This window comes from Belonocnema kinseyi, chromosome 1 (genome assembly GCF_010883055.1).
Source record: "Belonocnema kinseyi isolate 2016_QV_RU_SX_M_011 chromosome 1, B_treatae_v1, whole genome shotgun sequence".
NCBI lineage: Eukaryota > Metazoa > Arthropoda > Insecta > Hymenoptera > Cynipidae > Belonocnema > Belonocnema kinseyi.
Genome location: NC_046657.1, coordinates 111,049,388 through 111,068,680, shown reverse-complemented (window position 1 = coordinate 111,068,680; position 19,293 = coordinate 111,049,388). Strand labels below are relative to the sequence as shown.

Here is a 19,293-nt window from a genome sequence, read left to right as displayed (position 1 = left end):
CAGTCTAGAGTGAAATAAGCATTTACTTTTTTTAATTAAAGAGTTTCTACAGATCAGGTAACTCCAGAAAGTCAAGGAATGTCAGGCAAAACCTGATAAGAGTTAGAGAATTTTCGAAAAACTATAGTTGAAGTTAATTTTATTATTATGGTTTAAAATCTCAAATACAATAATAACAATAATATATATATAATAAATAATAATCTCAAACAATTTTGGTGTAAAATTAAAATCCTTTTCGGTTGAAATATAAAATTCGTTGAGAATTCATCCTTCTTGGTTAAAAATTCAACTTCTTAGTTGGAACTGGAACTACTTTGTTAAAAATTCATTTATTTCATTGACGATTCATCATTTTAGTTGACAAAACTTTTTTCTTTTGATCAAATTTTATTTTTTTTTTGTTGAAAATGATTTTTTCTAGTTAAAAATTAATTTTTTTGAATGAAAATTTAACTCGTACATGTCTGGTTCAAAATTTATCTTCTTGGGTTGGAAATTTAAACATTTGGTTTAAAGAAAATGTATTCGATTGAAAATTCGAATTTGCGGCAGAAAATGTAACTGCTCCATTTTTTGTCAAAATTTTTTTTTTCTATTAATTTAATCTTCTCGGTTGAAAATTATACTAATTAGTTGCAAATTTATTTTCATTTTTTTGAAAATTAAGTTTTTTTTTACTGAAAATCTAACAATTATATTTTATCTGTTTTATTTATTTATATATTTTATACTATACTATATTATACTATAAGTATTTATTATTTATTTATGAAAATTTATGTTTTATGTGAAAATTCAACTGTTTGTTGAACAATCTTTTTTTATAGAAAATTCAGCTTTTTGGTTGAAAATAAGTTTTTTCTTATTTCGAATTAATCTTTTTAACTGAAAATGTAACTGTTCCATTTTTTTTTTAAATTTATTATTTTCATAGCAATTTAATCTTCTTGGTTGAAAATTATACTATTTCGTTGCATATTTACTTTTATTTGATTGAAAATTAAGTTTTTTACTGTGCAACTTCATTTTTCTGGTTAAAAATTGTTTCTGTAATTGAAAATTTAACAATTTTCTTGAAAATTCGTTTCTTTTTTGGTTCAAAATTTCTTTTACTAACTGAAAATTTACGAATTTTATTATACTTTTGGTAGAAAATTGATCTTTTTAGTTGAAAATTCATGTATTTGGTTAAAAATAAAATTTTTTCTAATGAAGATTTATAATTTTAGTTAAAAATTTGCTTTAAATATTCAATTTTTTGTCGAAAATTGACCTCTTTTTAATAGAAACGTAATCTCTTTTGATAAAAAATGTTCGGTTTTGTAAAAATTTTACAATTCTATTTTTTTGTTAAGAATTCCTTTCTTTGGTTAAAAAAAGCATTTAGTTAAAAATTCCGTTTTTTCATAGAAAGTTTATCTTTTGGGTTAAAAAATACACTATTTGGTCAAAAATTCATACTTTTTGGTGGAAAATTCATCCCTGTGATTAAAAATTAATTTCTTTGGCTGAAAGTTGCTATCTTGTTGGTTGAAAATTAATTTTTTTCAACTGAGGATGTAATTATTACATTTTTGTTTGAAAATTTATATTTTTAGTTAGAAAATTAATAATTTTTCTGAAAACCCCGTTGTTTTTGTTGGTTAAAATTTACTTTTTTAAATGAAAACTGAACTATTCTAGTTTTCGATGGTAAATTTATATTTTTTAGTTGAATATTAATATAATTTTATTCAAGCTGTATCTGTTTTGGTAAAAAATTTATCTTTTGGATTTAAAATCACAAAACACAAAAGGTCGAGCACATTCTCAAGCTTATTCTCATGCTCATGAGAACTTCGAACACTACACACTAGCTCGGAGCGTGATCATTTTTGCGCGAAATTTGAATTAAAAAATGCAAACAAGTGTATTTTCTCACCATTCTAAACTTTTTCTCGCATCCTCGAATCTGCCTTTCGACACTAACCAGACAGGAGACTCCGGGACGACAATTTGGATGAGAAAAAGAGGAAAGACTGCGAAAATGATGCTGAACCAAGCGACGAGTCTCCACGAAACGAAAGCACCCATTAGGTATGCAAGAAGCATTCCAAAGGAGGCCAAAGTGGGTCCAAAGGACATCAAGGCGCCTCTTAATTCTGGCCTCGCAACCTCAGTTATGTAGACAATTGCTGGGGATGTTGCTAAAGCTGTTGCTAATCCCGCCAAGACTCGACCGAAGAAAATCATTGGAAGGTTTTGGGCCGAAGCTATCAAGATATATCCTGCCACACAGGGAATCACTCCAATTTGAAGAGTTCTGATTCGACCCAGAGATTCCATCAGAAAACTTCCTATGAAGGCACCCAATGGTGTACAGAGGATCACAATACTGGCTGTAAAAATAGGAAACTATCGTTCTTCTGCTTGTTAAAAACCTTGAAATAACTTTAAAATTTAAATTTCGCGCCATTTCAATAACGTAACTGGTCACTCTTACACATAACCTTAATTTGAACAACTAAAGATGGGTTATCTTTTCAAAACTTCTAGACCTTTGAAATATCTCAAAAAATTATTTAAATTTTTCCTACAATTTTTGTTAAATAAAAAAACTGCCTCAAAATCTTCCAGATTCTATATTGGTAACTTTTGCAATCTTTTAAAATAATTTAAACTTATTTCACATATTCTTGCAAAATATAAGTCATTAAAAATTTTCCTGGGACTCTGAACACATTTTTATTATAACATTGCAAAATTCTTAAGAAGCTTATTTCTTTCAAAATTTAGAAAAAATTTCGCAAATCTTGACATTAACAACTTCTTTATAATTAAAAAAAATCTACAAACCTTTTAAAATTTTTTGAAATCCACAAGTTTTAATTATTTTTGAATCGTGTTAAAATTTCTAAATATCTCTTAAACTTATTAGAATGTTTTTTACATTTTTGAAATTTTGCAAACTTGCAAAGTTTTCCTTTAAAATTCTCAAATTACTTTTCGAAATTTTAGGAAACGTCTTTTTAGCGCGAAATTTAAATGATGTAACTCTAACATTACTGTAACACATTTTTTGACTGTCCTCTTAGTGAAATAATAAAATCATTAAAAAATTAACTTTGATTATACAAATTTCCACTTTTGTAATGAAATATTTAATAAAAATTTTTAAAAAATCAAAATTCCTATTTATTTATCGCAGGCACTTGGTAATTTGTTTTTGAAATTCCAACAATCCTTTTTGGTAGAAAACTCAACTGGTTTGTTGAAAATGCACCTATTTTGTAGAAAAATCATCTCAATTAAAAATTATTTATTTTTACATTTATTTTAAATTTGATTGATTATTTTATTTTATTATTATTTTGTTTTATTTTATATTTTATTTATTAAAACATTTCAAAATTAGTTTCTTTTCTTTTAAAATAGTTTACATAATAATACCTCTTCGGTCGGAAAAAGTTTTCTTATTTAAAAATTAACTTTTCTATAGAAAATTAACCTTGAATTAAAGTGTTTCTTATTAAATAAAAAAAGAGGCTGATTTATCACCTACTAAATTTTTTGTTGATAGTTAATATTTTTTTTCTTAAAATATCAACTATTACATTAATAGTTGAAAAAGTAAAATTTTTGTTGAAAATCCGTTTCTTAAAGTTGAAATTTTATTTTACTGAAAATTTGATTCTTTGGTCGAAAATGTACATTTTTTGCTCTAATAAAAAATTCGGCTGTTATGAATTAAATTGGTCTTTTTGGCATGAAATCTGAACAATTTTGTTGAAATTTGGTTTATTTTTTATTGATTAATCTTTTTTGCTTGAAAATTCGACTATTTTGCTAAAAAAATTTCCTTTTGATTTGAAAATTTATCTCTTTTGGGAAATTTAAATCAGTATACAATGATAACATCAATTAGTGACTAAATTCCAGATATTAATCAAATCTTTTTTAATGGTAAATCGGTCAAACTTACTAATGTATCGGTTTAAAATACATTTTAATTTAAAATGATAATCTTTTTGTTTTAAATATCAACTATTATATTTTTTCTTTTGCCTAACAAATTTTTCATCGTTGAAAATTCAAGTCTTTTGTTAAAAAGTCGTCTTTTTGGTACGAAAATTTTCTCTTTTGGCAGAGATTTGATTTTGTTGTTGTTAAAAATGCAACTTTTTGGTTAAAAACTAATCTCTTCGTTGAGGAACAGAACTATTTTGTCGAAAATTCATATTTTTTATAGAAGTCAACTATTTTTTATTAAATATTTCTCAAAAGTAAATAGTTTCGTTGAAAATTTAATTAATTGTTTAAAATTGAACAGTTTTTTTTTTAAGAAATGTGTCCCTTCAGGTTAAAAATTAAACTCAGTTCTAAGAAAATCATCTTTATGAGTTAAAAATGCAATTGTTTTGTTGAATTTTTCTTCTCTCTCGACTGAAAAATTTTTCCTGAATGAAAATTCAAATTTTTGATTTAAAAATTGTTTTTTTTATATATGAAAATTCATATATTCTGGTAAAAATATTACCTTTTTTGGTTAAAAATTCAATTGCTTGGTTAAAAATTAATCACTTTTTTAAAAGATTTAACTATTTTTTTAACGGTTTTTATTTACAATAAAAACCTTTTTGTATTAAATATCAACTATTAAGTTAAAATGTACGTTAAAATCTTTATTAATAAACTGTCCTTTTATTTTGCCTTCTATTTTTAATCTACATATATTTAATTCACAAAAACTTATTTTCCCACCAATCTGGATTATTATAAAAAAATTTCACATCATTAGATCTCAAATTTGACTTTTAACATGTTCAATTAAGAGGGAACAGACTATGCATAGATTAAAAAATGTTAATGATTCTTTTTACATTTTTGGTTTATTATTAGTATTATATTAATATTATTAGATATTAATTATAATAAAATTACTTTTTAATGATTCTTTGGCTTATGAATTAAAATATATATATATTTGACTTCAAAAACGTTTTGCGGTTGTTTATTTTTAATGATTACAAAAAAGGCTGTAGTTCTTCAAGTATTCTTCGGCTTCGTTTCTTAAGCAACGCGAGTTCGTAATGACAAGGTTCAAAGTCGAGAAAAAGGAACATTACGAGTTCTAAATAACCGGATGCTGATCTCAATTTTTATCTCTGAACAGCATATTTTAATTTTCTAGTTTCAGTCCCCTTAGAAAGGAAGGGAAAATCATTTATTTTTAATTTTTATAATCATTATATTGCAACAATATATTTATAAATTACCTTCAATCTATTTATAAACATCGCTATTCTTATTTTTCTATTATTTTTTTAATCATCTTTATTGAATTTTCAATTCTTTTGGGTGAAAGTTGAAGGCCAAAGATAAAAATGATTCAAGGCTTGCGAATTAAATTTGTTGTCTCTGATACTCTATATTTTCGAGTATGTATACTTACGTAATTAGAATCGTTGATAATAATAATGTCACGCACATAGAATCGATATTAATTTTCCTATCATTGGAAGTTTTATAAAGATCATGACAAAATTATATTATATTAATTGATATATAATAATTTTTTATTAATTACACAATGTTTTGAATATTTTAATACATTAGGTTTTTTTTAAAATTAGAAATAATGTTGTAAAGTTTTTGTTTAATTACGTAATTGACCAAATTCTTACCTATCCAGGAACACTGTTCTTTGGAGGCATGTAATTCCTGAAACGTTGCATTTTCATTGGTTAGACTTGAATTGGTTTCAGTTGAGTTCTCCGATCCTCGTAAAACTGGAATTATTACGGCTGAGTATGCCATACTGAGACCCACAGCAATGTGGAAGGAAGCTGCAATAATGCAGGCGCAGATCTATAAAACAGAAAAAAATATTAAATAATTTTCGCGCATAACACAAATTAAAAGCGAATCTATACAATTTTGAAATTTAAAAAAATACTACTTTTATATCAATGTATTTTTTAATTGGTAAATTGTAATATATAATATTGTTAATTCCAGATATAATAGGCTGTTTACTCAAATCCTGGAAAAAATGCACTGAAAATTCTAGGCTATTTTTCAGGGATTATTTTTTTATGGTATGGAGAATTTCTAATATTTCGTAGTTTTCAAAACAATCGGCTCTGAATATGTATACAGTTTCACGAGTTTATTATAAAAAAAGTTGTTTTTTTTTCAGTTTCTAAGAATTCATTTAATATGTTTAATTTAGAAAGCTTTGACAAATTCGAATACAAGGTATGCTTGAATACATTATCGCCATTAATTAATTAAATAAATAATAATAAAAAGATACTGAAATCATTTCCCGAATTTCTCTTTCAAGTCCATGAATTTGAATAACAATTCAAACCAATTTTCATTTTATCTTCTTTAGTTAAAATTCAGAGCATATTTAAGTGAAATTACTGTGGGTACTACATTGAATTAAATTTGAAACGCTTGAAATTCCTAACTTTTCAAGTAGAAGTATTGCACTTTCGACAAGATATATGAATTTTTCATTAAAGAAATGAGGATTCAACCAAAAGGATTAATTTTTTACTAAAAAAGATGATTTTTCAACAAAACGCATAAATTCGTAACCGAACAATTAAATTTCCAAATAAAAAAGATCAATTTTCCACCAAATAATTGGATTTTTAAATTAAAAAAAAAAAACAGAATTTCCAACCACCGTGATAAATTTTTAACTCAAATTATGAATCATTAACTAAAATGGATGAACTTTAAACCAAAAAGATGAATTTTTAACTAAAATTATGAATTTTCAACTAAAATGATAAATCTTTAACCGGACGAGTTGAATTCTCAACCAAAAAGGTGAATTTTCACCAAATTCATGAATTTTTAAACATAAAGGACAAAATTTTCATCCAAATAATTAAATTTTGAACTAAAAAAAAATCAATTTTAAGTCAAAAATAAAATAGTTAAATTTTATGTTAAAAAATTAGTTTTCAACCAAACTGATGAATTTTAAATATACATAAATATGCATATTCAGCTAAAATGACGAATTTTTAACAGAAAAGATTAATTTCTAACAAAAAGAAAAATTTTCAAACAACAAGATAATTTCAACCAAGAATTAAATAGTTCAATTTTTAGTAAAAAAAAACTAAACTTCAGCTAGAGATGATTTTTTAACTAAAATGATAAAATAGTCAACTGGACTAGTTACATTTTCAAATGTAAAAGAATTAATTTCCAACTGAAAAAAAACAACAAATTTTTAACAAACTAGTTTCAACTGGAATAGATGAAAATTCTGTGAAAATTAAATTAATTTTAACGTCAAAGAAAAAATCGAATTTTCTACAGATAGCACATTTTCCAGCAAAAAAATGAAAATTTAATCAAAATGATGAATCATCACCCAAAAAACTTAATTGTTAACCACAGTTTAACTTTCAACTAAGTAATTTAATTTTCGGCCCCAAAAGATTAATTCTGAGCCAAAATGTGTTGATTGGCATTTCAAACAGAAAAGATTAAAAATTTTAATCAAAAACAGTTTGATTGTTGAAGTTTAATAATTTGGTTTAAAGTTAGATCATTTGGTAGAAAATGGATCTTTTTAGTTTGAGAATTCAAGTGTTTTGTCCAAAATATAATTATTTTACTGAAAACTAAAACGGTTTAAAATTCGTTTACTCAGTCATATTTCAACCAATTATAATAAAAAAAAGTTCATTACATACGAAATTAAATTCTTTTTGCTTATAGTAACAACAATTTATTGGATTCAAAAAATATTATTACACTATTGCTGAAGTTGAAAAGATGAGAAACTTCGAAATATCAAATAAAATGAACGAAAGAAATGTATTTTTGATCAGAAAATCAGATTTCGGGGGCATATGAGAAATTTCTCATATGGTACTTTTTTTATTTCCACTAGATCTACAATTTCTGTGTTTAGTGAAAAGTATTTTTTACTGTAAAAGAAAGATACTTAGAAAAATGAATTTTTTATCCTGAAAAACCTGGAAAAATCCTGCAATTTTGTATTTAAGACACGCTAGACATTCTGATTTAAAAATCGTCTCTTTTTATTGACTTTTCAACTATTTAGTTGTACATGGAATTATTTAGTTACAATTTTGGTTTATTTCAACTATTTGGTTTTAAAAATTCATCTATTTTTTTTTTTTAATTCGTTTGGTAAATGAAAATTTCCTTTTTTTTAGAAAATTCTACTGTTTAGATCAAAGTTAATTTCTTAAAAATTCGCCTTTTCCAATAGAAAGTTCGTCCTGATGGATTGAAAATTCATCTTTCTTGGTTGAAGATGAACGTTTTTGTTTAAAATGCAGGGGTCTTCTAAAAAAATTCTTCTATTTGGCATGAAGATGACACTATTTGGTTAAAAATTCATCTATTTTATTAAAATTCGTGAATTTTCATTAAGAATCTAACTAGTAGGTTGTAAATGCGACTGTTTATTCATAGACCAAAAACATGAATTTTTAACTAAAATGATAAATTTTCAACTAAAATAATAAATATTTAACTGGAATAAATGAATTTTCAACCAAAAAGGTGAATTTTCGCCAAAATACATTGATTTTCAAACACATAAAGGGCAAATTTCCATCAAAATAATTAAATTTTGAACTAAAAAAAGTTCAATTTTCAGTCAAAAATAAAATAGTTAAATTTTATGTTTAAACAAATTAATATTTAACGAAACTGATTAATTTTAAATAGGCATAGTTTAATTATAAACGAAATCATGAATTTCCATGAAAAATTATGAATGTTCAACTGGAATCGTCTACATTAAAAAAATAATAATTTTTTTATTAATTAAATTTAATAATTTAATAAATTAAATTTCCGTTCGAAATGATTAATATTAAACTGAAAAGATGAATTTTAAATATGCATAGTTGAATTTTAAACGAAATGACGAATTTTCATGAAAAATTATGAATCTTCAACTAGAATAGTCGACATTTAAAAAGAAAATTATTTAATTAATTAAATTTCCCTTCGAAATGATTAATATTGAACTGAAAAGATGAATTTTAAATATGTATAGTTGAATTTTAAACGAAATGATTAATTATCATGAAAAATGATGAATCTTCAACTGTGATATTCGAAATTTCAAAAAAAAAAATGTTTTAATGAATTAAATTAATTAAATTTCCGATCGAAACGATTAATATTGAACCGAAAAGAGGAATTTTAAATATGCATAGTTATATATATGCATAGTTATGCATAGTTGAATTTTAAACGGAATGATGAATTTTCATGAAAAATGATGAATCTTCAACTGGAATCGTCGACATTTTAAAAAAATGAAGTTTTTAATTAATTAAATTAAATAATTTAAATAATTTAATTAATTAAATTTCCTGTCGAAATGATTAATATTGAACTGAAAAGATGAATTTTAAACGAAATTATGAATTTTCATAAAAAATTATGAATCTTCAACTGGAAAAGTCGACATTAAAAAAAAATTAATTATTTAATTACTTTAATTTCTTGCCGAAATGATTAATATTGAACCGAAAAGATGAATTATAAATATGCATAGTTGAATTTTGAACGAAATGATAAATTATCATGAAAAATGATGAATCTTCAACTGGAATAGTCGAAATTTCAAAAAAATTCATGTTTTAATTAATTAAATTAAATAAATTTTCGGTGGAAACGATTTATATTGAACCGAAAAGACGAATTTTGAATATGCATAGTTGAATTTTAAACGGAATAACGAATTTTCATGAAAAATTATGAATCTTCAACTGAAATAGTCGACATTTCAAAAAAAAATTAATTCATTAAATTAATTAAATTTCCGGTTGAAATGATTAATATTGAACCGAGAAGATGAATTTTTAACTAGAGTAATTAAATTTTTGATCGCAATTATTAAGTTTGAAGAGAAAAGATTAATTTCTAACCAAAAGAAAAATTTTCAAACAAGACAATTTCAACCAATAATTAAATAGTTCAATTTTTATTTAAAAAAAATTAAACCTCAGCTAGAGATGATTTTTTCACTAAAATTATAAAATATTCAACTGGAATAGTTATATATTTAGATGTAAAAGAATGAATTTTCAACTGAAAAAAAATGTTTAACGAAATAGTTTCAACTGGATTAGTTAAGTTTCCTATGAAAATAAAATTAATTTAACTGCCAAAGGAAAAATGAATTTTCTACAAAATATCACATTTTCCAACAAAAAAATGAAAGTTGAATCAAAATGATGAATTATCAACCAAAAAACTTAATTTTTAACCACAGTTGAACTTTCAACTAAGTAATTTAATTTTCGTCCCCAAAAGATTAATTCTGAACCAAAATGCATTAATTGGCATTTCGACCAGAAAAAATTAAAATTTTAAATCAGAAACAGTTTAACTTTGAATTTGTTTAATTTTGAAGCGAAAAAAATGAGTTTTTAACAAAATACATGAATTTTCGACCAAATACTTAAATTTAAAAATAAAAACGACCAATTTTCAACTAAAAATAGAATAATTAAATTTTTAGTTCAAAAAATGAATCTACGACCAAATAGATGAATTTGTAACTAAAATGATGGAATATTCCACTGAAATAGTTACATTTTCAGTTTAAAAAAAATTAATTTCAACAAAATAGTTGAATTTTAGTGCAAAATAAATAAATTATCAACCAAAGAAAAAACTAATTCTCAACAAAATAGCTTATTTTTCAACAAAGAAGATGAATGTTGTATTAAAATGATGAATCGAAAACTAAAAAATTAATTTTCAACGAAAAAGTTTAAGTTTTAACAACGTAACTACATTTTCATTAAAGTAAAAAATGAATTCTGAACGAAACCTCAACCAAGAAGATGAATTTCAAACCAAAAAGAAAAAGAATTTTCAACAAAGTAGTTAAATTCAGCAATATAAAGCTACTTTTAAAAATGAAGAATCATTTTTATTCAATTTTATATTGCTATTTAAAAAAAAAATTAAGCAGGTATGTTAAAATTCCCTAATAATTCCAGATATTCCAGTTAGGTAGGAGCTCATTTATCAGTTGCAATACAATGATAGAAAACTAAAAATTGCGTGAGTTTCTAGAATGATAAAATTTTAAATGTAATTTTCTGAAATTATATCAGATATGATTACGAAAACAATTTTCTAAGATTATAAAGTCGTGAAAAGTAGTAAATCCATTTTTCACTTGACTCTTTGTTAAAATTCGAAACTTTGCTACATACCTCAGGAAATGCATTTTTGATCCTCGTTGGTTCGACGAATCCTTTGTTGAGACTTCTGCTGGACACAATGGCATCTTTGAAACACTCCCTTTCGTTTTCTTCAATATTTTTAGACGCTTCGCGTTCAACACTGAAACAGAATTTATACCATTTTTATGAAATAATATTGTTAATTATAACATTGTGAAATTGTTAAATTATTGCTAAATTGTAAAATTACAATGCAATTTTCAATATATACAAAAATTTCAATTAATTATGTAATTTAAATATTTGATTAATTGTATTAAAAAAAAAATGTTCTGATATATACGCTTGAAATTTATAACTATCTTGTAATTTTCTGTTCGCGAATATTATTTGAAAGTCACGTATTGATGCGATAAAACTTAACAGTTGACATTTGAATCCGGTACCATTCGTGCCTCGACGCAAAATGCTTTCATACATGCAAAATGTCAAAGTGTAAAATATATTTTATAAAAATATCAATAACGAAATTATTACTCCTTTTAAATAGAGAGGTATCAAAAAAATATTCCGCATGGTCAGTTGTAAAATGTGTATTTATATTAGTGGAAAAGTTGTCAGACTGTACAATTGTTATTCCAAATTCTAAAATTTTAAACTTGTAAGTTGAAAATTTTCAAAATTGCAGGATTAAAAAATGCAACGAGTGCAATCGTAAGTTGTAAATATAATTTTAAACTCTATATTGTACGATTATAAAATTATGTATCAGAAAACTGAAAAGCTCTATTAAACAAAAAATTAAAATCGAATTATAATTAGAGATTATAAAGCTTTGGACTACTTGAGATGAAAATATCACAAAATGAAAAGCCCGTTCTTTGTTACGTCATCGGCTGTGTTGCCATTTCTAATCAGAGCCGGGGGTTCCCCCTTACTATGCGAGCAAAGAATAGTACTAATGCAAATTCACTTTCTCTTTTACTTTGTGAAGGTCCAATTTTTTATTATTTTAAAATTTGAAGAAATCAAAGAAATTTCTGTCATTTAAACAATTTATTTTAATTTGGAAAAAGAATTAAGAAATATAAAAATGGGAAATCATTGATAAAATCTAAATTTCAATCAATCCCTAAATTTTTTTAAATAGGTAAACATTTTTGTCGATACTAAATCAATCAATTCAAATTTCTTTCTTTTTTCTCCTTTTTTATGCAGTTGTTTCTAATGAGCCGGAAATAAGGTAGTTTGGAAATCTTATCTTGATTTGTGGATTTTTTTCATGTTCTGATTTCGGCACATAAAATTATTCATAAGAACACAGATTTCATTTCAATCTTAAATTAATAAAATTTAAACTATATCTTCTGAATTGAATTACTTAAATAAAAATAAAACATTTTTGAATAAAAAATAATGAAAAAAAATTTCTTCAGAAAAAATTCTGGGGATTCTGTACCATCCATTCGGAAAATTCTGAAATCCGGATTCGAAGAATTTATGTAGATGTGAGGAGCCCACATTTTTTAAAAGGATGATACATATGTGTGGGTCCTAGTATGAAAGCGTTGTTGTCCCACGTCTGGCAACGTTGACTCTTGGCTATACCTAACAAAGGATGACCAACCCTGCGGAATATAGTTTATCCTAAATCTCGTCCCTTTAAAGTTTAAATTCTCAAACTTGTTTACAAATTTACAACTTCATTATTAAAACATGAGTGAGACAATCATAAATAAAAGTAAATATTAAAATAGCTCCATCGATTTCCTTACAATTTTAATTAAATTTTTATTAAATTATAGTTTTAATTCTAATTTTATTCGCATTTCAGTCATCACTCATTTTTATTTAAATATAAGATTTCATCCCAGCAGGAATTTAATGCAAAACAATATTAATGAAATTTTATACCGTAATATGAAATTCTTAAAAGACATTTTGAAATTCTGAGTGTTATTTTTAAAATAAAACAATTTTGAACATCTTTTTGAAATAGGTCTATTTCGAAGATTTGCAATTAAAAATCCTTCCATTTTTAATGTGTGTAATTTAACACGAAATAGTTTTTAATGTTTTCTTAATGGTACAATTTTAAAGATTTACCATTCAAAAGGCTTCATGTTGAAAATGTAGAAATAAAAATTCTTAAATATTTTATGATTTGAAGATCAAACAATTCTAAATCTACAAAATTAAAGAAATGTCGAATGTAAATAATTAAAATGACAGATTTTCCATTGCGAATTGTCAAAAAAGAGCTCTTCCATTTTAAATATTTAAAATTAAAAGTTCTATTGGAAAAGTTTTAAATTCTTTTATTTTAAAGATTTACATTTCAAACTTCTACAATTCTAAAAAGTTACAATTGAAAATTCTCTAATTTTGAAAATATGGAACAGAAAATTATTAAATTTTCGATATTTATATTTTAAAGGTATGTAATTTTGAACGCTTTTTTGAATAGTTCAATATTGAAGATTTACAATTGAAAATTCTTCCATTTTAACGTCTTGAAATTTAAAATTCATTAATTTGTAGTATTTGCAATTAAAGACTCTTCAATATTTTATATATTAAATAGAAAATTATACCATTTTGTATGATTTTTTAGGAATAGCTAAATTCTAAAGAATTAAAGTTAAAAGCAACGTTTTATAAGCTATATCAATTTTGAAGCAACACAGTCTGGATAAAAATGATGATTTGTATCAATACTAAAATGGAACCAATCATATTTTGAATTCCTACAAAATTAGGAGTAACAAAATAACCTCAATTTCACACTATAAATCTTTGAAATATAAAATAGTGATCAATTTTTCACGAATTAAATCAGGAAGAAAAATTTTCGTTGGAAACAATTTTTAAAAAAAGTATAAGTGAATTTGTTTTTATCAAATACAAAATTGATTCAAAATTTGATTTATATTCAAAATATCGTCATATAAATTTAAAGATATAGCGATATTGATAAACTGCGATTGATTTATTGACACTTGTATTCGAGATACATGCGCGTGGTGTCATTTCAATAAAGAAGACTTCTGCGAGGACAAATTGATATAAAATTATAAAGCTCATCTCTACGCGATAAATTTGATACCCACAATACCTTTCTTTGTATTTCTAGATACCAATTAAATTATCTTACAAATAATTTATTTTATTTTCATATCTTACGCTCAATTTTTGACAAAGAGGTTAAATTTCCAACTAAAACTATGCACCTTCAACAACAAAAAAAGAATTTTTAACAAAGCCGTAACTTGCAACCAATTAGCCGTATTTTCAAAACAAAAAAAACTAACCCTCAGCGCTAAGTGAAATAGTTGATATTTTAACCAGAAAGTATATTAATTTTAAATTAGAAACAGTTAAATTCAACCATGAAGACGGACTTTCTAGAAAAAAGTTTAATTCTCACCAAAAAAAAAACGATTAATCAACAAAATAGTTAAATTTTTAACCAAAAAGTATTTTCCCAATCTAGAAAGGAAAATATTCAACCAAATTGTTTAATTTTCAAGCCAAAAAGACTAGTTATCTACAAAAAGAAAACATGAATTTTTAATAACAATTTTACCCCAGATATTTGAATCTTTAACGAAACAGTTGAATTTTTACCAAATTGTAGAATTTTTAGTCAAAAAGACGAATTTTCTAAAACACAGTTTATTTTTCAATCCAATAATATAAAATTTCAACGAAAAAGTTCATTTTTACAACAAAACGTCATTTCCAAACAAAAAAAGATTAAACTTCAACCAAACAGTTGCGTAAGAAAAAAAGTCGAATGTTTCAGAAAACATTTTACTTTTAAACCTTAAAATATTTATTATCACATAAAAAAATAATTTTCTATCCGAGTTTCTATCAAGTAAGATGAATTTTCTACCAAACAGCTAAATTTAAAAAAAAAAGAAATAATTTTCAACAAAATATTTGAATTTATACCCAAAAAGTGGAATTGACAACCAAGAAGGACGCATTTTTAACAAAAAAATGTAAAAGTGGCATTTTTAACCGAAACAGATTAAATTTCTACCAAAAGACATAAACTTGAAAACCAGAAAGATGCATTTTTAACTAATAAAGATTAATACTCTATGAAAAATGTAAATTAATATTTTATCTAAGCCAGATTTCAATTTTTAATCAAAAGCAGTCAAAGTCACTGAACAAAGATGAATTTTCAACTAAATAATTTAATCCTCAATCAAATAATTGAATTTTCCCCAGAAAAATATAAATTTAAAGTAAAAAAATGGAATAGTTCAATTTTCAACCCCAAAAAGAAGGAAATTTTAACCGAAAAGATAAATTTCCAAGCTAGAAGTTTAATTATGTAGCAAAAAAGAAGATTCTTTTAACAAAATACATAAATTTTCAACCAAATACTTGCATTTTCTACTTAGAAAGTCAAATTTAAAATATAAAATGGAATATTTTAATTTTCAGTTGGAAAAATGATTTTTCAACCAAAAGAAGAAAAAAAAGTTTGATTTTCCAAAAAATTACATTAAAATTAAATTAAAATGACGAATTTTCAACATAAACGAATAAATTTTTACGTAAAAATGGAATAGTTTGCATTTTCAATTATATAGTTTAATGTATTTATTTTTTTCGTTACCTTAAAATATCAAGATAGCGTTAGCAAATTGTTTAATTTTCAACCCAAAAATTTAATTTTCAACAAAACTGTGTATGAAAAAAAAATCTTAGCATTTGAAGACTGATCTCCTTAGGATGCTAGGGTATTGGCGTATTTATTTAATAAGTGAAGAGGTTCTTTTGAAATTAATCAATGTTGTTAATTACTGAACCATATTTTTATTAAAGCAATAAATAACCAACTGCGTGGTCTCGCAACTTAGTTAAACATTGACGTTTCGACCATTCTTCAACGGTCTTCATCACAAATTATAACGCAGAGATTGTACATTTGACCTTTCGTTTTTAAAGTGTTGTATCTATTGTTAAAAAAGCTTCTAGTAAATGAGGAAGAAACGGACTTTATATTGAGTGTAATTTTAGAACATGTATCAAACATTTTATCGTCGAAACGTCAACATTAAACTAAACTGTGAGACCTTACAGTTGATCATTTATTTCTTAATCAAAATATAGTCTAGTAATCAACAACATTGATTATTTTCAAAATAAAAAATTCACTTTTGAAGACTGATAGTCGGGAAAATTCAAAGCAGAACAAAGTTTGAAGCAATCCAAATTCGGAATAAATGATCAATTGGAAGCAAATCAAATTCAGAATAAATCTCCACTTCGAAGCAATTTCGAAACATTTTCTGAATCGGAAGCAATTGACATTTTTCAGCAGTAAAAAAATTGGTAGCAATACAAAATAAATAAAATTTGGAAATTATCAAAATTTGGAAACTTCAAAAATGCAGAAACTTTTAAATTTGCAAATTATCGATAGTTAAAAGCCTCTAGATCACAGCTGCTTTCAAGTGATATATATTTTAAAAACATTTTTCTATCTATATTAAATTGTTTAATTTTACCTTTTTATCGCATTGTTGTTTTTTGCTATCTATATTATAAGTACAACCACTTTTCAAGGAAAATTATATTTTAAACATTAAATTTTTATTACTCAAGGAGACAATTTTTATGAAGGTAAAATTAAATTGTTGATGATTATCAATTTAATTCTGTGCTTTCAATTATCATAACTGACCACAATCGTAGCCAATTTTAAATGTGTAAATAATATTAATTAAATACTGAATTGTAAGAATAAATGATCAAATAGTAAACTGTATAGGACAGCAATTAATGACAATCAATTACGATTATTACAATAATTTAATTATTTTATTATTGCGAATTTGATAACTTATTATTTAAAATTAAAATTTTTCCTTAATTCCGCGAAGACAAAATAAGGAAAGTCTAGGATACGTTAGGCCAAGGGCGATAACGATGTCCTTATCCTGGAAATAGAGGCATTTTTCATTTGATGAAGGATAGAAAATAGTAATTGCTAACTAACAGTATCCTAAAGTATATTCAAAGTGTCCTTCTCGATATAATCAAGTTTCAGGATTCGGAAGCAGTTTAAAAAAAGATTGACTTTGCTTTTTACTTACATTTTCTCTCTTATATTAGCATTTTAAACAAAATTATTTTTTGTACTTCAAAATTATCGTTTTAAATTTTAAAGCAGTAACAATTTCAAAGAAAAATTCTACACATAAACAAATCTAAACTAACTTCGAAATTGGAAGTCACTCCAATTTCCCAGGAATGAAAATTTTGAATCACACAAAAATAGGAAGCAACTCAAATTTCCACGATTCCTACCTAGTAAACTGCCATTGCTTCCAATTTTGCATTCAATTCAAAACAATAATTGCTTCCGGACATTGGTTTGATTCTGGGTTTGCTTTTTAATTTTGATTATTCTACTACTGGATTGTTTCCGAGTTTGAATTTGTCCAACTTTTGAATTCTTAAAATCGAAAATATTGGAAGCAAAAGTTGTAATAATACCACTTTAAAAGGATTCCAAAAGTGGAAGTAATATCCATTTTGAAACAACAAAAATCAACAACCGTACCAAAATTTGTATAATATTTAAAATTGGATTGCTTCCAAAGAAATTTTATTTCCAGCTGGATTTTTCCAAAATTCTAATGTATATTCTAATCAAAATTGAAATCGAAATTTCCAGGAGTTTCCGGGAACAAAAAGAATTCTCTGTGACGATATTTTAGCAACAAAGCTATCAAGTTTGAAGATAGAGTGACAGTCGTGCAAGCGTTTTTACACATAGATACTACTGGATATAGTTCTGCATTCTTATCGATGGAACAAAACTACCAGGAATGAATGGATTATGAGGAAATCACGTATGCTTTGTTTAATCAAATAAGTACTTACATAGCATTTGTTAAACTATCAAAGCTAATAAAAATCGACAAAAATTAAATTCTATTACTTCCAATTAAATAATATCAATGTTATTAATATTATATTTCTCAAACTAATAAAAAATGCCAGGCACGAATCTGACAATTCTCGAATAATAAAATTTCCAAATTGGAAAATCCCAGAATAATAACATTCCCGGGGACAACTGGAAAATCCCGAAAAATAACATTCCCAAAAATGTAAAATTCCAAATTAATAAAATTCTCGACAGTTTATAATATTGCCGAAATGGAAAATTCCTGACGGAAAATAGACGAATTATAAAATATCCGAACTAGAAAAGTCTCAAATTATCAAATTCTTGAATTTAAACAATTAAATTTTTGTTGTATACTTTACTTATTTATTGAAAATACATTAATAAAATATATTTTTATTTTAAAAAATTATTTTTAATGTTTCTAAAATTATTGTTTACATTAAAAATAATTGAAAAAAATTTTCATGCAGAGATATCTTTTTTTAAATTATTCCTATTTTAAATTCAAACAATAATTTTCAAAAAACTTTAAAAATTAAAAAAAAATGTCTTTGATAAAAATATTTCGTTATATTGTTTTTATAACAATCTTGTTGGTAGATTTTAATTTGTCTGAAGTATGTCATTTTCCACCAACAAGATTGTTATAATTTATCACTATCTTCGACAAAAAATTTTTAATTGTTTAAATTCGGGAATTTTCTAGTTCGAATATTTTAGAATTCGGCCATTTTCTGTCAGGAATTATTTTTTTCATTCCTGAACAGTTTATAATATTAACGGATTTGAAAATCCCTGACAGAAAATTGCCGAATTATAAAATATTCAAACTATAAAATTCCCGAATTTAAACAGTTAAATTGATTTATTTAGTAAAAATACAAGAATCAAATATTTTAATAAAAAAAATGATTTTTAATGTTTAAAGTTTCTAAAATTATTTTTCAAATTAAAAATAACTATAATTAACAAAAAAATATATATTTTGACAATTATTGTTGTTTTAAATTCAAAAAATAAGTTTAGAAACTTTAAACATGAACAATATATTTTTTATAATAATATTTTATAAATGCATTTTGATAAATAATATTTATAAACAAAAAGGTTTAATTGTTTAAATTCGAGAATTTTTTTGGGTCTTTTCAG

At 24.3% G+C, this 19,293-nt stretch overlaps 1 protein-coding gene across 1 annotated transcript in view; it reads right to left on the bottom strand.

The window, feature by feature from the left end:
- LOC117182845 (facilitated trehalose transporter Tret1-like) overlaps window positions 1–19,293 on the bottom strand; it is a 46,098-nt gene that overhangs the window by 11,273 nt on the left and 15,532 nt on the right. The window contains exons 3-5 of the mRNA XM_033375959.1: window positions 11,232–11,361; window positions 5,667–5,850; window positions 1,925–2,381 (exon numbers count right to left, since the gene is read on the bottom strand). Of these exons, the coding sequence (XP_033231850.1) occupies window positions 1,925–2,381; window positions 5,667–5,850; window positions 11,232–11,361 (771 nt within the window). The remainder of the gene's footprint in view (window positions 1–1,924; window positions 2,382–5,666; window positions 5,851–11,231; window positions 11,362–19,293) is intronic.